The following is a 19,669-nucleotide window of genomic DNA, read 5'->3' as shown; positions in this document are numbered from 1 at the left end:
TTAGTAGAGACAATATTTAAAAAATTTAAAATATCATTGAGATAATGACAAACTGTCAAACAATTAGTTCATTTAGTTCCGCTAGATGCTGCAACAATCAGTGAATCGCAAAAAATGGCTGACGGTATCACAGGTATGCTTATTGTTGTTTTAAAACATTTATCAATAATTTCCCCATAAACAAACCCTAATTGTAACGTTCCTCTTCTTAAATCAATAAATATGTTTAAAGAAAATCACAATAAATTTCATTTATTTACATTATAGATAGCGAAAAAGCGTCCGCCACTAATGATCAAGAAACAAAACCCTCAAATGTAAGCGAAGAAAATGCAAATAACGAAAGTAAAGAAGTTGAAATTCCAAGAATTTGCTCGCCCACAGTCTCAAAACCAATTCTGACCCAATCTCACTTTGGTAGTTCGTACTCAGTGCCTGGTGTCACGAAACAACTTAATTCTGGGACACCTCCACGATTGAAAAACGATGCATTTCTAAGTAAAACATCAGGAACAGATTCTCCCGCTCGTACTAAATCGATTTTAAAACCCCCCACATTTACAAGTGGTTTCAAATTAAAACCAAGCAGCTTAAATCTTGTCACTAGTTTCGATAAAGTTGATGATGAGAAGAATGGAAATAATGAAAATAATATTGGGAAAAGTGGAAATTCTAATGGAGAGGGATTAAAATTTGTTCCATTAGTTCAATCTGAACAAAAGGATAGTGACAAAATTATTAAACCAATTACTACAACGTGTACTCAAACCCAAGTAAGATATAATTCTCATAAGATAATTCCCAAGCTTATTTTTTTTTATTTTAGCCAATTCAAACAAATTTTGTTTTTGGTCAAAATTTAGAAGAACGAGTAATAGCTGATGATTGTCGCCCATCAACAAGTTGTTCTAACTCTAACGGAACCTCAGAATCACTTTTTAGTAGTGCTATAAAAGAAAATAACATTGAAGCCGTTGGGACATCATCAAAAGAAGGAAAATCATTAAGTGAATCTGCAAGGGAATATGAAGAAAGTCGAGCAGTTAAACGAAAATATGATGAAGTTGAGGTTATAACTGGTGAAGAAGGTGAAACAAATATTACGCATGTTTCATGTAAATTATTTGCTTATGACAGTACAAGTTTATCATGGCAAGAACGTGGGCGAGGAAATTTACGGTTAAATGATCGTGAAGTTGTTGAGGATAAAAAAACTTTTAAACAAAGTCGGCTTGTTTTTCGTACATCTGGTAGCTTAAGAGTTTTAATGAACACAAAAGTAAGATAAGATTTTTTTCTTTTAATTGAGTAATATTTTTAAATAATTTTTAGATTTGGGCTGATATGATGATACAAAAAGCAGGTCCAAAAAGTATTCGTTTAACAGCAATGGATAGTAAGGGAGATATAAAAGTGTTTTTAATTATGGCTAGTATAGAAGATACAGGGCGGTTGCATAAACTGTTGCAAGATCGTGTGCAAAGTGAACAGACCACTAGTTGTAAGCAAAGGAAGATGAGCATTGAAACCACAAAACCAGAATCAGAAAAAGAAACTACAAGTTCAACAGAAACTTAACGGACTTAACGCATCTTTTTTTTTTAATTATCGGTTAATTTATGCGCCTATAATGGTTAAGATTTAAAAAAAAAACAATTTAATGACTACCGTCTTAAAAACCCTGAGTGTACTTTGAAACATTTTCTTTTTATTCATATGATTTCTTGTCACACCTTTGAGGTTATGTTTAAGGAAGAAGCGATTTTTTTCTTTTTTGTACAAAAATAAAACATATAGGCAATAAAAATAGATCATAGAATTTTTCTTTCTACTTTTTTGATTGATTTGAACGTGGAAAACTCGATTTGGTCTTATTTATAATGTAGATGTCAAAGTTAGCTGTCATTTCAATTACTTTTTAAGTTAATATTTTTTGTAAATGTTTAATGATCAAAAATTCATTGTGCAAAATTATAGAGAATAAACACATCTTTTCTGAATAACACTTTTTACTTTCTCATATATAAAGAGAAAGTATTGGAATCAAACTTGAGATTTTTATCATGCTTGATTTTAACCTCAACATTTTGCGAATTTTTTACTCAATCTTCTTTAAACTAGGAGAAATTTTAGTATATGCCTGTTACTAAGCACAACAACTTTTAAATGGTTATACAGGTGTATATTCTTTAAAAATGGCAGAAAATTTTGGTTTATTTATTTATTTTTTCTCAAAAACCATAAACGCTAGGAAAATGAAATTTGGGGAATATGTTTAACTCATAATAGGACACATTTTGACACTATTTGTGCTTTCGTACTTTCAACTTACCCTTCTAAACTACTAAACGTAACCACACTCTTTACATTTTTTCTAAAATTGTTTTTTAATGCAGATGATAAATACATTAGAAAAATTATACATAGATAGATGAAAGTATTCTACAACTTTTTTGCCTCTCTAAAATTTTTCCAAAAACGACTAATTTTTGAGAAAAATATAAAAATCAAAAGTCAATCAAAAGTTGGAATAAATTTTTAATGAAAAAATCTCAGTAGGCTTTGCAATCTTTGTCAGAAATATTTTGACGTGTAAATGTCAGTTTTTCTTACTATTATTATTGTTTTTCAAATTAATTTTTAAATAAAGTTCTATCGCATTTACGCTCGCTCACGCGACGTTTCAAAATTTTAAATAAAATAATAATAAAGTAAGAAAACCACTGACATTTAAACGTCAAAAATGTTTCTGACAAAGATTGCAAAGCCTACTAAGATTTTTTCATTAAAAATTCATTCCAACTTTCGATTAACAACCCTACAGCTTTGCAGTTAGTGTTTGCTTAATTATTTTTTTTCTCAGAAATTATTAAATTTTAGAAGAACATCAGAGAGACAAAAAAGTTTTAGAATAGTTTTATCTAATCTAAGCGAAATTTTTCCAATGTATTTATCATCTTCATAAAAAAAATCTAGGCATAATTGGACCGGGGGTGGTTACATTTAGTAGTTTAGAAGAGTAGGTTGAAAGTACAAACAGGGCAAAACGTGTCCTATTATGAGTTAAACATATTCCCTAAATTTCATTTTCTTAGTGTTTATGGTTTTTGTGAAAAAAAAATTAAACCAACATTTTTGGAGGGGTGTAGCTCCTTAGGGGAGCCTCATGGTCCATATATCAAAGTACCCTTAATATTCACTAAAGAATCACCCCTTGAAATTTGTTGCAGTCATTCAAATACACTCTGTATAACTAACATTTCTTATATCAGCTTTATATTTCAAATTTGACAGTTTTCTAACCTACAATTTTAAAAACTCATGTTAAAAGAATTTAATTATTTATTAAGTTTCAGTTTTATTCTTAATTAACCCAACTTATTTATTTCTTAACATTTTTAGCATTCTTCTTATTAACACCTACTTTTTTTCGAATATTCACACGATTTTTCTTTACAATAACCCCTTTTTTCTTCACTATTTTTCCATTTTTAACTCCATCTTTTTTTATTGTCATTTTCCCAACTTTTTTAACCCGTTTTACCTCTTTAATATCTTCACCATCATCATTTTTAACCTCTTTCCCTTCGTTTTCGCAATTTTCATTTTTCGCATTTTCCACTTCCATTAAATTTTGAGCAATTTCCCTGGTATCTCCATGCCATGGATGGAATTTATAACTTTCTTTAGGTTTTGTGGCTTCGGCATGAACCTTTTGTTGTAACCGGTTCATGTAGCGATTCTTGGTGCTCAATTTAAATTGTAATCGGAACTTTGCTGGACTGATATAGTTGGGATTTTCCCATAAAGCAACACCGCCAAAACTACCCGAAAAGATTTTGACGGGATTTAACACAAAACGGGGCCCAATTTCCGCTAGAGCACCATCTTCAGATAAAATTTGGAAATTTCTAAACCAGATTCTGTTGTCTAAGATGGTAAAAGTGTAAACGTGGTCAAAGAATGGTTGACTTTTTGGGTGATGATTTGGAACAGAAAATATTTGTGATAAAATTTCTTTTAAAAGGGAATAATGGGGCTTTTCTTCAAAAGTTGGGTCAAATGATAATAAGGGACGGGATCCTCGTAGACAATTTCCAGTCATTTTTAATTCAGCCATTGTGTAAACTAAATAAATTACAAATATTAATAATTGTTTAAAATGAAATTATTAATCAACTCACTATTTTCCACAAAAAATTTTACGGAAGGACCACTCGGAACATTAGACATCCATAAATACAAATCCTTCTTTTTTCGACCTTCAAACATGACCGCTTTATTGCAGTTTTTCATTTCGCACATTTCATTGATTACCGATAAAGTCTTTGATCTTTCCATTTTTGATTCTGGCTTATGATGAGGCATCAATTTCTTTAAATCTTCCATTAAGTGTCTATCCCGAAAACTAATACCACGGGAAGCAAAAACCATAACGCGTTGTTTATTAATCCATTTCACCTATAAGAAAATTGCTGGTTTAAAACAATGAGGTTATGTTTCCTACAACTTACTTTCTTCGGTATTGGTTCATCCGATGATCGTTTTGATGGAAGCGCAACTATTTCTTCAACTTTGGTGTCTTGCAATTTCCGTTTTTGCGATTTTTTAACCATTTTTAAAATTATCAGAAATAACACGTTTGTTTATAACCTATAAAAACGCACGACCGACAAATTAATGACAATTAAATGTAACTGATGTGAAGTTGGTAAATACGATCGCGTCTATTTTCATGATTATTTTAACAAATTAAATGTGGTTTTTTTCGTAAATTCTTTTAATTTATATATGTTATAATGTATTTTTTAGATTAATACCCAACGAGTTAAGGAGTACATAGATTTTGACTAAAATTGATAAATAATTAAGGTTTTTAGATATACTTATAAACGCCATCTATGTAATGATTACTTAATTTTAAACTGTCGATATTTTCACCGGACAAGACAACACGTGGGTTTGTTTAGTTTTAATCAAAATTTGTTAAAAATGAGTGACTTTGAGTTTAATTCGAGTGAATCCGAAACGGATAATAGTGATGTTGATGTAAGCGTTTTAAATAATATATAGACATTTACCTTGCCTTTTTTAACTAATTGAATTTGCAGTTACAAGAAGCTTTGGCACATGGTGTGTTAAAACCTGGTTTGAATAAAATCGAATCAAAACGGCAATTCCCAAACGATACAGTAAGCTGAATTAATCTATAAAAAATTGGGTGATTTTGTTTCATCTTTGTTTTAGAAAGGTTTGTTGCAAAAACAAAAGGAAATGTCGTTAGATCTACCATGGCTTGAAACTTTAGATTGTGTAAATTTACCAGCACCTATAGCACCTGAAATGCAAGTACGTGTTACAGAACACGAAGAAAAACGTCAAAACCAATTAAAAAACAATCGAAAATTGCCTCAATATGATCCGAGCGAAGATCCCATTATCAATGAGTTTAAACGAGAATTAATATTTCAAAGGCAAGCTCAAGGCGCTGTTTTACAATGTTTTCCAAGATTACACGCTTTTGGAATTCCTACAAAAAGACCTGAAGATTACTTTGCAGAAATGGTTAAAACTGACGAACATATGCAAAAAATTAGGGAACGATTGCTTAAAGAACAAGCAGGTAAACAACAAAGTGAAAGAGTAAAACAATTACGAATGCAACGAAAGGAAGGTAAAGCATTACAAACCCAAGCAAAAATTGAACGACAAAAGGAAAAGAAAGACATGTTAAATCAGGTGAAAAAAGTAAGGAAAGGTTTAACGAATGATACAAGTTTTTTGGAGGGTGGCAAAAGGAAGGGTGCCTTGGAAAAGCGTAACATGAAAAATAAAAAGTTTGGTTTTGGAGGTAAAAAACGTGGCTTGAAAGAAAATTCAAAGGAAAGTAGCGCAAATATGGATGATTATTATCGTGGTAAAAGTGGAAAAGGCAAAAAAACGGGGAAAGGGAAAGTAGTAAATAAAAGGCCAGGGAAAAACCGTAGAATGAGAAATAAGGTTAAAGGAAAAAAATAGCTTTTTTTAAGTAATAAAATTTAATGTTACATTTAATTTTTTCGTTTCATTTTAGTGATAACTATCAAATTTAATTAAACAATAAAAGGAACTATCTTAATATTTAAAGTATTACACATTTCCGTTTTGGTTGAGAAGACGAGATCTTTTCTGTAGTTGGTGGAGTTGGTGCTGAGTCGGTTGGGGGATTACTAGGTGATTTCCACACCTTAGAATCGGTTTCAAGGTTCCCTTTATTAAAAAAATATTATTTTGTACATATTTTTACAAGTATAAAACAAAAATATGTGCTAACCAGAAAGGATATAAATTTTAATAATCAACACTTAACTTTATAATAAAACCTAATTTTTTGAGGTTAGGGTAATATTCTAACCTCAAATAAGAAAGTTAACTTCCCAAATTTATTACAAAAATTTTTTTTTAACTTTTTTCTTACCTGTATTGGTTGGATTTGGCCTGCAACAATTAAATGGATAATTTAGAAATAATTGTATATTAATAATTTTAGAAATGATCAATTTTATTAGATTTTTTTAAATTTGTAACATAACCTATACAAAATAATGACATATATGTAGCTGACTTTTACTTACATTATAGGAAAATTTCACTAATTTCTGAATGACTATAAAACATAAATTAACTAGTGAATCAACAGTTTAGCAAAATTTATATCTTATCGCTTTTTTAATCGACTTTTATAATCTAATCATTGCATTTGAAATGATTATATATAAGAATAAGAATGAATTTAAAAAAAAAACATTAACTGAAAAATAATTTATAATCGAAATTAACATCTTTATATCGTCATAGATTATATGAATGTGTGTATGCATGAATATGTGGAAACACAATTGTATTTGTTCCTTTAAATTTCAATCAGATGCCGTAATCGGAAATGGCACTTTATCTGATTACATACCATGTTTTTTTTTCTATAGAAAGTCATTCTAAACTGAGATAAATACCTTCATAATTCAATACATAAGCCTTTATAGTCATAAATAGAATCAGACTTATTAGTTAGAAGCGCTTCGATTCCAGAATCAGCACATTTAGCATTAAGCCTAGTATAGGAAAGTCCGATAGGCTTCAGTGATCAGTAAACTTTCACGAATTCAACGAGTAGCAATGGATGTTCTGAAAAATGCTCAAAATTGTTCCGACATGTCCTACTAACGGGCTGCCAAAGACATTATAAGCACTGATCAGTGATTAATGCTCGATACCAGATTGTCCTGGATCAAAGTTCAAGCAGATATTTGCATGTTCACAGATGGATCAAAAACTCCGGATGGTGTCTGGGCAGGAGTATGCTGCCACCCACTTCCAATTAAGCAGGCTTACAGCCTGGGTACGTACTGTACCGTATTTCAGGCGGAAGTATTTGCTATTGACTTGGGTGCTAGAATCATTCTTGAGAGAGGGGTGAAGAACATGACAGTACGATTTTTCTGAGGCAGTCAAGCCGCTCTCCAGGCGCTGCAGGCCGTGAAAACGGTGTCGGCTCCGGCTAATAACTGTAAAAGAACATTAAACACACTGAGTTGTGGTAACAGAGTTTGTTTGATCTGGGCCCTAGGTCACACTGGGATTGCTGGCAATGAAGCGGCAGATGAGCTAGTACGAAAGTCAGTTGGCATATATCATTTGCGATGGCCAAACATAAAATTGAAGAAAGACTTCGCCTACTGTGGACCTGTTCTTCTGGAATGAGACGTGCTGAGCTGTTTATCGACATCGCCATTATGGAACCCGAGAATATTTTAGGACTTGCTCGTAGCAGCATTAAAGTTCTAATGGGTGTCTTTACTGAACACTGCCGATTAAAGACACACCTCAACTTGTTGGGTCTAGCCGACGATGTTGAATGCCGACTATGTGTGGAGGACTAGAACATAAATGAGCATGTTATGTCGCAGTTTATCTCCCCAAAGAATCTGAATGATTTTTTACTGAGCAAGGCATGTGCAATGTTTGTTAAGAACATTGCGGGTTGCAGAGATTTTTAGGTTCGCGGTGCAAGGTTGGTTGGTCCCAAGGTTTATATATAAGTTAATATATAAACCTTGGGTTGGTCCGCCTACCAAATATGTAATCTATGTAATGTAATGTAATTTACTGACCACAGAGAAGGTGGTGAGAATAATTAAGAAAAAGTTAAATCTACTTAGTTTTATTTATTTTTTTTATAAAAATACAATAAATTAAACACCAAATATAAATCAATACATAATAAAATAAAAATATTAAGATTTCTCTCGATTAATTATTAATACTTATTTAATAGGATTTAAATAACAAATTTTGAAACCTCGATTGTCATAATTACTAGTTTGTCGATGATTGGGGCCAGCATCTACTTTTTTTAGTTCATCATCGACAATTTTTAAAAGATCTTCTATATGGGTATCATGGGCATGCTCCATAAATACTTTACACAATCCTTGAATGTACCATGAACCCAATGTTGGGTCACGATAAGCAGCAAAACCTAGAAAACATATTCATTTATTAAATTTAAAAGAATATTTTGTTGCATTACCTGGTAAAGTTGAATAACTTATTAGAATATCCTGTACTTTTCGTGGCGCTTGAAAAGGTTTTGCATCCGTGTGAAGAACAGAATTTGATTTGTCACCTCTTAAAAGAATTATTACAATCTGGTTTTTGCAAAAAATGAAATTATTGACTTACCTACAACATTGAAATATAAAAATTTTCGGTTTTCCATTCATTCCTTTACAAATATCTCCATGAAATTGTTGCACAACCCATTCAGTTGGTAATTCTTTTTCATCGGTAGTTTCGATCACAGTCTGTGCATCGATTGTTGTACCATGGCTCATAATAACAGTTACACACATATCATATTTTTTTAAACTTGAATCTGAAGCGAACGATTTTACAATACGTTCAGTTTCAGCCTTAGTTTTATTTTTATATTGTAAAATATCAAAACCAATTTGTTTAAAAACTGCTACTAAATTTACTTGGTCAACTTCAGCACCACTCCTCTTTTTCTTTTCGTCTTTAAAATCAATGTTGTTAATTAATAATAATTTTCCACGATTTCTTGATGATCTTGTATCATAACTTGGAATTTTCGAACCATCCCCAAGATAAATTCCAGTTGCTTTAACTTTTATCTTTAATTTTTCATTCAATTCATTGTTAAAAGCATTCTTGGAATCATTTAAATTGGATTTTAATTGATTTACATTAGAGAAAGTTGTTACAATTGGTTTCGGGTTTGTTTGATTTAATTGAAATCTAGATAAAGGAACATTATTTGAATTACTAGAGTTTAAAACATTACTTGCACTCGGTTTTATTTGATTTAGTTGAGAACCAAAACTAGTATTCGTAGTTGGAAATGGTTTTGCATCATTTGTTGGTTTATATTCAATACGTTTTTGAAGTTCATTGGAATTATATTTTAGTGGTGGAACACTTTTTGTATTTGCATTGTAATTATGAATGGGGTTACCAAAAGCCGATTTAGGCAATGAAGATCGATCATTGGATAAACGAGTGAATCCTGAACTTGATGAATTGAGTGAGGAACTTGTTATAGATGAACTTGAACGATATTCTTGAAATGAAGATCTTTCAATTCGCGTTGTTGTTGTAATCCCACCTGTCGTAGTTGTAATAGTGTTTTGAGTTTGAGTAAAACTACTTGTATTAAATGGCATTAAAGAATTTCTAAAATAAAAAAAATTATAGATAAGATTACTTTTATCTACTTAGTAAATAATATCTATAAATGGTTAACAAATAAGTAACAACAAAAGAATGAGTCATTTTATAGAAAATTAAGAAAAATCTTAATAATAAATTATTTTATAACTTACTCTTTAGTTTTTTTCTTCGATTTACTAAACATTGTTCTCAATGTGCTTTAAGTTTGACTTCACAAAATTTAAAAAACACACATACCTAGGTGCTTTTGGGGCGAAAACTGATAATTATTAACAGCTTTATCAGAACAAATAAGATAAAGTGGCGATAATTCATACCAACTATAGATTCAGGTGATACCAACTTAACGAAAAATAAATTTATCGATGGTAAATCAATAAAGATATCGGGTCATTATTAATTTTATTGATAATATAAAATCATCGTTTTTTTTTATAATGTAAAAATCTAAAAAGAAGTTATGTAAACACGCTGATAGTGGAATAAAAAAAATTTGATTTATTGGAATAATAATGTTGGCAATATAAATCAGATGTCAAACTTGCCGATAACGTTTATCAAGGTCACATACAAAGCAGGGGGTATTCTCGCTATTGATCCTATATTCTGGGTTTTATTGTTAGATGGCGGTGTTATCACAACACCGAATATATGGAATTATTTTAAATTTAAATTAAATGCATATATAATAATATTATTTTAATACAATATCGTAAAATCAATTTAAATTGTAATAATTATTATTATTGGGAAATAATTACAGGATGGTTCTAATTCGATGTCCGAATAGGCTATCTCAGAAACTATAAGAGTTAGAAAGAAAGTAGCTTACATGTCTCGATCTCTTTTTTTAAATAAGTTCCAATGTCGAAAACCTCAAAGCGCTATCTTCTTTTGTTTTTCCTCTAGAGGCCAAAATTGAAAATATTTTAAAACGAGAAAGTGCAATTATCTTGGTTATTGAAACAACCACTGATTATTCGCTTATTAAATTCGTTATTTTTTTCTGATTACAAAAATATAAGGTTCGACAGGTCTTTTTCTTATTGTTTTAGAATAAAGATAAACTTTTTTTTATAAAATTTCTAAACGCCGCCGAAATCTAGTGTCGTCGAAGAAATGAAATTTACAGTTTCCTGTAAATTACGGAGTATTATTTTCCTGGTATTTAAAAACAAATAATTATATTTATTACACCAACTGTTAATACGGAAATATTTAATGGATTGTATTGTTTTGGATTGGAGAAATATGTTTGGAAATTTTGAATTTTACTGAATTGTGTTAAAAGCTGACTCAAAGAGCTGATGGTTAAGATCATTAAGTGGAGTATTGAATTAATAAATAAAACTCTTAAAGACTTAAATGAATGATTTTATTGTTATTTAATTAATTTTTATTTACCTAAACTTCGACATTTTATAAAATTTTTATGATATATTCACTTTTTATGTCATGACGAAAATTTCTTCTTGGTGGTATATAAAATGAAAACAAATAAAAATAACAAATATAATCAATGTACATATAAAATGCTATGATAAAATATCAATAAAAATAACCAAATTTTTTCCTTAGGCTTTTTTTAAACACTAAACCATCTTTAAAAATCGTTCGATTTGTCCAACTTTAATTAATTGCTATTAAAACTTTTTTTTTTAATCCTGTGTATATTGATATAAAACTTCATCATCACATGGTATGTGTGCTTACGAAGATAACCTGATAACAATATTTTTAATACCTAGCTTCATGTTTCGAAACATGTAACTGATTTTTGTACCTACAACAAAAATTAAATCATTAATTTGTTAATTTTTCTTTATAAAATTTTAATAAAATACCTAATCGATTACTTTAAGGAGTTGGCATACACTTAAGACGTTCAAAGGCGGCTTTTTCTAAACTTTCTCTATGATTGGGATGAGCGACTTGGATTAAAGCGTGAGCTCGTTGTCTTAATGATTTTCCAAAAAGATGAGCAATTCCATGTTCGGTTACAACATAATGAACGTGAGCACGAGTTGTTACAACACCAGCACCTAATAAAAAAAACGTTATTAATATAAACGAAATTTTTTATTAAAAAATTTTGTACCCTGCTTTAAAACGGGGGCAATTTTAGATTCTCCTTTATTAGTAACCGATGGTAAAGCAATAATTGGTTTTCCCAATCCATCTAAAGATTCCGCGGCCCCTCGAATAAAATCTATTTGTCCCCCAAATCCGGAATACATTCTTGTACCGATTGAATCTGAATTAACTTGTCCAGTTAAATCAATTTCAATGCAAGAATTTATCGCGGTCATTTTTGGTTGTTCAGCAATAATTCCTGAAATTAAATTAAAAAAATTAATTAAAAAAAACATTTATGTATGTCTTAATTATTTACATACTTGTACTATTTACATAATCGACTCTAAGCATTTCAACAAAAGGATTATTATCAACAAAATCATACAACTTTTTCGTCCCAATCAAAAACGAGCCAACAACTCTTCCTTGGTGTTTTTGTTTTTTATTATTTGTCACACAACCAAGTTTAACCAAATCAACAACACCATCAGCGAACATTTCGGAGTGAATCCCCAAGTCTTTGTGGTTCGTTAATTGAGCAAGGACGGCATCGGGGATGTTTCCAATACCCATTTGGAGGGTAGCGCCGTCTTCGATTAAATTTTCAGCGATTAATTTACCGATTTGGGCTTCGACGTCGCTTGGGGGGCGACCACCGTGCGTTGGTAAAGGTCCATCGTGTTTCACAGCATAATCAATGTGACTTATATGGATGATGCTGTCTCCAAATGTTCTTGGCATTTGCTTATTTACCAATGCTAACAAAAATTATGTTAATATAAAAATTTTTTTTTTTGATATTTGCTTACCAACAATGATTTTGGAATGAATCATACCAGCTCGGACACAATCAACACTGGTGCCGATGCTACAAAAACCATGACTATCCGGGGGAGAAACCTTAACATAAAAATTTTAAGAAAAAATACAAAAAAAAATTGATTTTATTTACGTGAATAACTGCGATATCCGGTTTCACGATTCCTCTATAAAATAAAAGAGGAATTTCTGATAAGAAAATAGGAATGGCATCCGCGCGACCTTCAGCTACCGGTTTTCTTACATTTCCGCCCATAAAGAAAGAACATGACCTGCAAATAAGAATGATGTAGAATGTAATTAAAAACAAGTTTTATTCATAAATGTTTAATATTAATCAGTTAAAATCACAATTTTTCCTTTGATTTTTCTGTTGTTGTTAACAAACCTGAAAATACCTTCGCAGGATTTATCATGGTATCCTGCATTTCCTTCAGTGTGCATGTGACAAACTGTGATGTCTTTTAATTTTTTTTGCTTGCCAACTTCCGTCATTGCATCCAGTAACGGAACGGGTGTTGCGGCTGCTCCTTGCACAAAAACCGTATTTCCTGAAAAATTATATTTATAGAACTTCAATATTTAACATTTTTATGTATTTAGACACAATTACATGCGTCGGTTAAAAGATGGCGTTAGTTAGAAGTTATTAAATTTAACCCTCTTTCATCATAAGCACAGATATTTGCAGAATAACTAAAACTAACACTAGCACTAGAATTAGAAACATTCGGGTTTAGCCGTTCGTCTATTAAGGTCCATTACTATCATCTTTTAGATAAATTTATCTTATAGATAAACCCATCTACTAGCCAATCAGAGCGCGTAAAATAGCCTAACCGTGGTAATAATCCCTTAGATAGCTTAACCAGAAGATGGTAGTAACGAACCTAAGACGACTAAACCTGAATGTTTCTAGTTCCAGGTCAAATGTTAGTTCTAGTTTTAATTGTTATTCAACATTAGACTGTTGTATATCTTTATTGGACTAAAACTAGAACTAAAACTAAACTTAGAACTAGAAACATTGGGGTTTAGCCATCTTTAGAGACGTGCGGCTAAACCCGAATGTTTCTAATTCTAGGTCTAGTGTTAGTTCTACTTTTAATTCAATAAAAATACACAGACGCACGGCTAAACAGTCTTTTATTTACCCGTTTTGTATATACATTTCACAAATATTAACACTTATTAGAAGTTATTACAATCGACTTGTATTCATTAAATAGTCATTTGAAATGGCTTGCCATCAAAAGATGGCGCATTTAAATGTAAAGAGTATTTATTTTCTGTGATAAAGGACAAATCACATCATATCTAATTTCAATTACAATATCGTTCTGCATATTTTGGTTTAAGCTACACCGATTAATTTCCTTCAGCTTATCTTATCGATAACTTCGTGACGAAAATATCGAATATGGTAACTTGGAATGATTAGTTAAATTTGATTAAATTGATTGACATTGTCACTACGTAGTAAATTAGATTTCAGAAGAAATTATGGTTTCAAAACCACTCAAAGTATTATTCAGAAATTACATTACGAAATTTTAATGGTGAATACGACAAGTTTATTAATAATCACGACAATAAACTTGATTATTTTTATCTGTTTAATTGGAATTGTAACGTACTTAACCCTTCGACAGTGTAAATAATGTAATAAATAATTTATAATTTATCTCGATGCAAAACTTTGACAAAACATTGACAGATTCTTAACCTCATTTTTTATTTCGGATTTATAATAAGGTTGGTTATTGCTTTAAAAAAATAATAAAAAACGTCTCGGCGTCTGTAATCTTTTTAACATCAAATAATTTCAGTTATTAATTCAAATTTATAAACACTAAAAGAGTAATTAAAATTTATAAGACAATTAAACTCAAAATTTAAGTTGGCAGCTATGACACATGAACTTGATAAAAACTTTTGAGTTATAACCTAAATGTCAAATTAAAACAAATGTTGACGTTTTTTATATTTATATTCGATAGTTATCTTCTAAAAATGAGCACCAATTGCGGGTTCAATGTTATCAAGTCCAGGTTAATTTTTTCTAAAAATTCTTTTTTCTGAAATAGTTGAAATTTGCATATCAAAAAGAAGTGTCACCTTATAGGAGCGAAAATTGTGTTACATCGCTGATACCTTATCTTTACACAAACAGTATGCAAAATCGGTATTCGAACACCCTCCGAAATATTAGGAAATCACGAATTCTTCAAAAATGGTAGTACAAATTTCAAATATTTTGATGATTTATTTCACTTAAGAGGAGTAAAAGCAAAAATAGGTATATTGGTTACCTCTGTAGTTCGACAACGGTAAAGGACATTTTAATTACAATTGACAGCAAAAACCGTATTCCAACTGTACAAACTTTAATAATAACTAAGAAAATTATACATTTGGAATAACACTAATACTTTCTTGGAAGCCTGTTTGCTTAACAACAGCAGTTAAGACACCTCGGCATCGATTCCGCTAGTTTAGTGGTTAATTGAGGTGGTTTTTGCATACTGTATTTAAGGTAATACTGATTTGAAATCAAATTATTGCATTTTCAAACATTCCTAATTTAATCATTTTATTTCTAATCCGCGAATTTCGAATTTTCCCAGATCTCGGTGTTCAAAAATAACCTATTTTCGAAGCTAAACAAAAAACCTGCATCGTGCGTAAGTATGTACTTTGTTCCCGAAATCCCCTCTACTTTGCCCTTCGACTACACCGACTAAAGAATCGATGACGCAAATGGGGCGTTAGATTAGACACTCTCCTTTAAAATAGCCAAAAACAGGGCAAAACGCCAATAGAATTATTTCGCGAATTCTTCATTCAAGAAAATAAATATTTGAAAGTGTAAATTTATTCTTAAAATTTATTTAGAACTCTTAAACAATGCGAATTATTATCGTCGTTGAACTTTGAACAGTTTTTATCGTACCGAAAATGAAACCTTTAACCAGACAACATATTTTAAAACATTTTTTTGCTTTTCATAATATTTACAATAAACAAATACTCAGAATTAAAGTGTTTTAGTAACATTGAGTGTTTTTTGAGCGCTCTCCAATTTTTCTCACTATTACTTTTACCTTGGCAAAGGTTGTCAAAAAAGTCCTTTGGACTTTCAAAGTCTAAACTCGGGCGCCAGGCGTTTGATATTTTTGTTTCATATCCTAATAGAATACTATGCAGACATCATTTTTATAACGTGCCAAAACATTTAAAGCATCAAAAGTTACATTTTAACTTATTATTTTTAATAAATCGATAAAACACACGCAAAAGAAGCCCCCTCCAATAACAATTGTGGTGTTAAGTTTCGTGCCATTTTCATTCATACTTTTATTGATTTTTCCATCTCCTAAAGAAGAGGGAAAGCAAAAATGCAATACGAAATACAGAACTATTTATAACTTAAGGCTACAAGTAGCAAACATCGAAATTAATCAAATCCTTGTTAACGCGTAGAGATCAAAGTTCAAATTGACACGAAACTATTTTAAAATCAACACCATCTCAAAAACAAATTCAACAAAAAAAGACGTAACCTTAAAAAAATCAAATTTTATCATCTCATAACCTCAAAAAATACAGAATTTCCAACCTGTTTTTAAAGTTATATAATAATGACCTTGGCGAATACATAACTAATAATTACATTTAGTGTACGTCACATTTATCTCTCAAACTACAAAATGTTAATCTAAATTAAAAGAAACACTTTATATTTGGAATTCTTTTTATTTACCTGATTGCAAATCTGTGAAAGCTTCTTGAGCTGAACACCATTTCGGTTCTTTCCCTTTGATCGGCTGGGCAGGTTCTTTTACGTAAGTGTAATAATTCCTTGGAGAAACTTTTTTCAATGTGGACAGGACACTGCCGAACTTGTTAAAGTTCTTAAAAGCCGATGCCATCTCGTTGACGATTAACGCGCGGAAAATCGGTTCACCAACAAAAAGCAGCCTCACACCGTGACAGTCCGAAACAAACTGAAATATAACCTATTTTTCACGGACGTCGTCGGTAAAGTGGTTATCTGAAAAGAAAAAATAAACCAACTTAGTAAATAGTATTGTACCATCCTTTTTTACACAATTAATTTCAATGAATTGAAAAGAGACGGATTTATATGATACTATATTATATGTTACGAACTCCATCTAGTTATAATATAATGAAGACCTGTTGATACTAAAAGAAATTATTTATAATTTTTACGATATTTAATAAATATTATTTAAATCATCCTTTTTTTGTTTCTTTTATTTAATTTTATAATTAAAAATAATTATTATTGACATAATAACATCAATAAATTAACAATCTACTTTATCATTGAATCAATTTGAATAATGTAAATTTATTTTTTTAATAACGCGCAATCTGTTAGATCTTAAGAATTATTTATTTATAATAACATGACACAAAATACAATTTTATCACATTTTTAGTGATCGAAATAAATTATAAAAAAACCTAAAATATATTGATTAATTATATTTGACGTTACTAATTTTAGTAGTATCCGTTAGATGTCGCTGTAATTTGAAAATAAAACTGACAGTTTGTTAGTGACACATCGGGTTGGGTTTGTTCCTAAATGTCATTGTGTTAATTTCGTTTTAACCGTGGGGTTAGGGACGACGGCGAATTTCTCCTCTAATAAATATATAATCAGCAAATTGAACAAGATAAGTAATAACTCATTAAACGTTAAAAATGTTGGCGCTAATGAATCGCATATTGGATTGGTTTCGGAGTCTCTTTTGGAAGGAAGAGATGGAACTCACACTTGTGGGTCTCCAATTTTCCGGAAAGACAACTTTCGTCAACGTTATTGCGGTGAAAATTAAAAATTAAATTAATTTTAGAACGTTAAATTTAAAAGAGTATTTCTTTAACTCAGTCAGGTCAATTTAGTGAAGACATGATTCCAACTGTTGGATTTAACATGAGAAAAATTACGAAAGGTAACGTTACGATTAAAGTTTGGGATATTGGGGGCCAACCAAGGTTTAGATCAATGTGGGAAAGATATTGTCGAGGTGTAAATGCAATTGTGTAAGTTTTTTTAATCTTTTTTATAATTACATAAAACTTGTTGATGATATAAATGAATAATTGATATAGATACATGGTTGATGCTGCTGATCCTGAAAAAATTGAAGCTTCAAGAAACGAATTACACAATCTTTTAGATAAACCGCAAGTTGCTGGAATTCCGGTTCTGGTTTTAGGGAATAAAAGAGATTTACCCCATGCTTTAGATGAAAACGGGTTAATTGAAAGAATGTATGTACAATTAATTAGATTTCATTTTGACCAAAGGGAATTTATATGATAAAACTATTTTTCAGGAATTTATCTGCAATTCAAGATAGGGAAATCTGTTGTTATTCAATATCGTGTAAAGAGAAAGATAACATCGATATAACACTGCAGTGGTTGATTGCGCATTCGAAATCTGGGATGCGTTAAAGGAAAAAATTAACAATTATGCCTGTTTTATGTTTTGTTTTTTATTGGATTAATTATTTTTTTGTGTAATTGGTTTCCTCTCTTTGCTATTAGATTAAGTAAGCTATTTAACACAAGATAAAAATATTAAAAATAAACTGTACAAGGTTATCAAACAATAATTTTGTTCAAAAACCTTTTGCAGAAAAAGCTTTTTATGGCAAATAAGAAATATTGAATAATAAGAAAAAAATGTTGATGATTGTGGTGTGATACATAATTTAAATTTACATATAAAAAAAACAGGTTTAAACTTGGGTTTTGTGGCCTATTTTTTTATCTTTTTTTTTTTGTTTTCTAAACATTTTTATCTTTTTCATGAAATCTTCGCACAAAGTGGCGAAATTTTTTCTAATTTATAAATATGCTAAAAACAACTAGTCAACTGTAATTAATTAAAAATTAATAAGATATTAAAGAATATTTATATTTTCCATTATTTTGGTTATAAATTTCTTGTTTAATCAATTAAAATCCTAAAATATCGTTATCTATATATAAATAACATTATTATATTTAAAACTAAACATATATATGAATAATAGCAGTGATAATTTTAGATAGTTCAAAAATTCATTACGATTTATTAATAAATCAATTAATTTTCTTTTTTAGAATATTAGTGCTATTACAAAAACATTCTACAGTGAACAAGTACAGATTAGGTAAAGTTTAGAATACTTATAGTTGTATAATTAATTTTAAGGTGCAAAAAATGATCTTAAAAAATCCTAACCTATAAAAATTCACCCCAAAACCTTTGAGATTATTTACTTACTTCCTAATTATTCTTACTTAAATTTTATTTGCGACATTATACTTCTTTTGTAATTATGCATTTTTGTTAATTGAATTAAAGCAAAAATAAAACCTTTTATAAAAAACATTTATTATAACCCTACTTTTATTATTTTTTTTTGACATAACCAAACTTATTAATATACGAATTTAAAAATCTTTTTAATATTGAGACCTTAAAGTAAAAAGAAAATGTAATTCATTTAATTGGCTGATTCACAAGCATCGACCCAATCGTTATAAACATCAACAGGTTCAGATAAAAAGTTTATTGTTGTTTGGAAATCCTCCAGACAAACTCGACATGTTATCCGAGCAGCATTTCGACCTTTATCCCTAAAATTACAAACAAAGTAAACCAATTTAGAACACAAAACAAGTTCTTACATTTTAACATCACAGGATTTCTCATGGTTACAAAATGGGCAATTAAACTGTTGGTCTAAAGGTTCTATCGCTTTACGTTTCGATGGCGGCTTTCTTTTCGATTTTCTACGACCCATTTTAAATCACGAAAAACCTCCTGACTTAAATCGATTGAAAAGTGTTGGATTGTTTAATAACATAACATGCTGGGTACTTTTTACTTTTTAAGCGTTTAGGGATTTTCTATCCAACAAGTTTGAGAAAATTAAATTTTATTTTGAAAGTTCTTTTTATTTATTCTAAAACGAATAGCCAATCCATTAATTATTTATTAATTTTAAGATTA

At 30.0% G+C, this 19,669-nt stretch overlaps 7 protein-coding genes and 1 long non-coding RNA gene across 8 annotated transcripts; 3 read left to right on the top strand and 5 right to left on the bottom strand.

Moving 5' to 3' along the window:
* Positions 1–55: 55 nt before the first annotated feature.
* Positions 56–1,819, top strand: LOC111427367 (ran-binding protein 3). Its single transcript, XM_023062480.2, has 4 exons — positions 56–133; positions 268–773; positions 827–1,279; positions 1,333–1,819. The coding sequence occupies exons 1-4, from the start codon at positions 115–117 to the stop codon at positions 1,576–1,578; spliced, it is 1,224 nt and encodes a 407-aa protein (XP_022918248.1). The 5' UTR covers positions 56–114; the 3' UTR covers positions 1,579–1,819.
* Positions 1,820–3,324: 1,505 nt separating this feature from the next.
* LOC111427349 (ribosome biogenesis protein BRX1 homolog) lies at positions 3,325–4,699 on the bottom strand. Its single transcript, XM_023062455.2, has 3 exons — positions 4,515–4,699; positions 4,185–4,461; positions 3,325–4,128 (listed from the first exon to the last, which is right to left on the bottom strand). Exons 1-3 carry the CDS (start codon positions 4,614–4,616, stop codon positions 3,383–3,385), a joined length of 1,125 nt encoding a protein of 374 aa, XP_022918223.2. The 5' UTR covers positions 4,617–4,699; the 3' UTR covers positions 3,325–3,382.
* A 125-nt stretch (positions 4,700–4,824) lies between these two features.
* On the top strand, positions 4,825–6,054 carry LOC111427351 (probable rRNA-processing protein EBP2 homolog). The gene is made up of 3 exons (XM_023062456.2): positions 4,825–5,049; positions 5,112–5,192; positions 5,248–6,054. Exons 1-3 carry the CDS (start codon positions 4,993–4,995, stop codon positions 6,016–6,018), a joined length of 909 nt encoding a protein of 302 aa, XP_022918224.1. The 5' UTR covers positions 4,825–4,992; the 3' UTR covers positions 6,019–6,054.
* LOC111427352 (uncharacterized) lies at positions 6,026–6,710 on the bottom strand. Its single transcript, XR_002707929.2, has 3 exons — positions 6,615–6,710; positions 6,458–6,477; positions 6,026–6,249 (listed from the first exon to the last, which is right to left on the bottom strand). It is a non-coding gene; the product is annotated as an uncharacterized lncRNA (long non-coding RNA).
* Positions 6,711–8,184: 1,474 nt separating this feature from the next.
* Positions 8,185–10,054, bottom strand: LOC111427510 (caspase-3-like). Its single transcript, XM_023062686.2, has 4 exons — positions 9,882–10,054; positions 8,722–9,732; positions 8,570–8,667; positions 8,185–8,518 (listed from the first exon to the last, which is right to left on the bottom strand). Exons 1-4 carry the CDS (start codon positions 9,911–9,913, stop codon positions 8,304–8,306), a joined length of 1,356 nt encoding a protein of 451 aa, XP_022918454.2. The 5' UTR covers positions 9,914–10,054; the 3' UTR covers positions 8,185–8,303.
* Positions 10,055–11,087: 1,033 nt separating this feature from the next.
* LOC111427304 (succinyl-CoA:acetate/propanoyl-CoA:succinate CoA transferase) lies at positions 11,088–16,639 on the bottom strand. The gene is made up of 8 exons (XM_023062377.2): positions 16,388–16,639; positions 13,013–13,175; positions 12,758–12,896; positions 12,615–12,705; positions 12,126–12,563; positions 11,828–12,061; positions 11,574–11,771; positions 11,088–11,512 (listed from the first exon to the last, which is right to left on the bottom strand). The coding sequence occupies exons 1-7, from the start codon at positions 16,554–16,556 to the stop codon at positions 11,587–11,589; spliced, it is 1,419 nt and encodes a 472-aa protein (XP_022918145.1). The 5' UTR covers positions 16,557–16,639; the 3' UTR covers positions 11,088–11,512; positions 11,574–11,586.
* A 557-nt stretch (positions 16,640–17,196) lies between these two features.
* LOC111427213 (ADP-ribosylation factor-like protein 8) lies at positions 17,197–19,060 on the top strand. Its single transcript, XM_023062225.2, has 4 exons — positions 17,197–17,484; positions 17,549–17,703; positions 17,773–17,934; positions 18,000–19,060. Exons 1-4 carry the CDS (start codon positions 17,362–17,364, stop codon positions 18,118–18,120), a joined length of 561 nt encoding a protein of 186 aa, XP_022917993.1. The 5' UTR covers positions 17,197–17,361; the 3' UTR covers positions 18,121–19,060.
* Positions 19,029–19,551, bottom strand: LOC111427234 (transcription elongation factor 1 homolog). Its single transcript, XM_023062254.2, has 2 exons — positions 19,345–19,551; positions 19,029–19,293 (listed from the first exon to the last, which is right to left on the bottom strand). The coding sequence occupies exons 1-2, from the start codon at positions 19,458–19,460 to the stop codon at positions 19,161–19,163; spliced, it is 249 nt and encodes an 82-aa protein (XP_022918022.1). The 5' UTR covers positions 19,461–19,551; the 3' UTR covers positions 19,029–19,160.
* Between the last annotated feature and the right edge of the window lie 118 nt (positions 19,552–19,669).

Source organism: Onthophagus taurus, chromosome 2, assembly GCF_036711975.1.
Source record: "Onthophagus taurus isolate NC chromosome 2, IU_Otau_3.0, whole genome shotgun sequence".
NCBI classification, from domain to species: Eukaryota; Metazoa; Arthropoda; class Insecta; order Coleoptera; family Scarabaeidae; genus Onthophagus; species Onthophagus taurus.
The sequence above is the reverse complement of the archived record's forward strand: the minus strand, read 5'-3'. Positions and strand labels throughout refer to the sequence as shown.

Coding starts and splice junctions, on each gene's coding strand:
- LOC111427349 (XM_023062455.2), bottom strand. CDS start 4,616: ATGGTTAAAAAATCGCAAAAACGGAAATTGCAAGACACCAAAGTTGAA. Junction 4,462..4,514: donor ATGAACCAATACCGAAGAAA/GTAAGTTGTAGG, acceptor ATTTTCTTATAG/GTGAAATGGATTAATAAACA. Junction 4,129..4,184: donor AAAATTTTTTGTGGAAAATA/GTGAGTTGATTA, acceptor TAATTTATTTAG/TTTACACAATGGCTGAATTA.
- LOC111427234 (XM_023062254.2), bottom strand. CDS start 19,460: ATGGGTCGTAGAAAATCGAAAAGAAAGCCGCCATCGAAACGTAAAGCG. Junction 19,294..19,344: donor AAATCCTGTGATGTTAAAAT/GTAAGAACTTGT, acceptor TTGTAATTTTAG/GGATAAAGGTCGAAATGCTG.
- LOC111427304 (XM_023062377.2), bottom strand. CDS start 16,556: ATGGCATCGGCTTTTAAGAACTTTAACAAGTTCGGCAGTGTCCTGTCC. Junction 12,897..13,012: donor TCCTGCGAAGGTATTTTCAG/GTTTGTTAACAA, acceptor TCTTATTTGCAG/GTCATGTTCTTTCTTTATGG. Junction 12,062..12,125: donor CGATTATGTAAATAGTACAA/GTATGTAAATAA, acceptor ATTTAATTTCAG/GAATTATTGCTGAACAACCA.
- LOC111427510 (XM_023062686.2), bottom strand. CDS start 9,913: ATGTTTAGTAAATCGAAGAAAAAAACTAAAGA. Junction 9,733..9,881: donor TCGAAGAAAAAAACTAAAGA/GTAAGTTATAAA, acceptor TTTTTATTTTAG/AAATTCTTTAATGCCATTTA. Junction 8,519..8,569: donor AAGTTATTCAACTTTACCAG/GTAATGCAACAA, acceptor TATGTTTTCTAG/GTTTTGCTGCTTATCGTGAC.
- LOC111427213 (XM_023062225.2), top strand. CDS start 17,362: ATGTTGGCGCTAATGAATCGCATATTGGATTGGTTTCGGAGTCTCTTT. Junction 17,704..17,772: donor CGAGGTGTAAATGCAATTGT/GTAAGTTTTTTT, acceptor TAATTGATATAG/ATACATGGTTGATGCTGCTG. Junction 17,935..17,999: donor AACGGGTTAATTGAAAGAAT/GTATGTACAATT, acceptor ACTATTTTTCAG/GAATTTATCTGCAATTCAAG.
- LOC111427367 (XM_023062480.2), top strand. Junction 774..826: donor CAACGTGTACTCAAACCCAA/GTAAGATATAAT, acceptor TTTTTATTTTAG/CCAATTCAAACAAATTTTGT. Junction 1,280..1,332: donor GAGTTTTAATGAACACAAAA/GTAAGATAAGAT, acceptor AATAATTTTTAG/ATTTGGGCTGATATGATGAT.
- LOC111427351 (XM_023062456.2), top strand. CDS start 4,993: ATGAGTGACTTTGAGTTTAATTCGAGTGAATCCGAAACGGATAATAGT. Junction 5,050..5,111: donor CGGATAATAGTGATGTTGAT/GTAAGCGTTTTA, acceptor TTGAATTTGCAG/TTACAAGAAGCTTTGGCACA. Junction 5,193..5,247: donor GGCAATTCCCAAACGATACA/GTAAGCTGAATT, acceptor TCTTTGTTTTAG/AAAGGTTTGTTGCAAAAACA.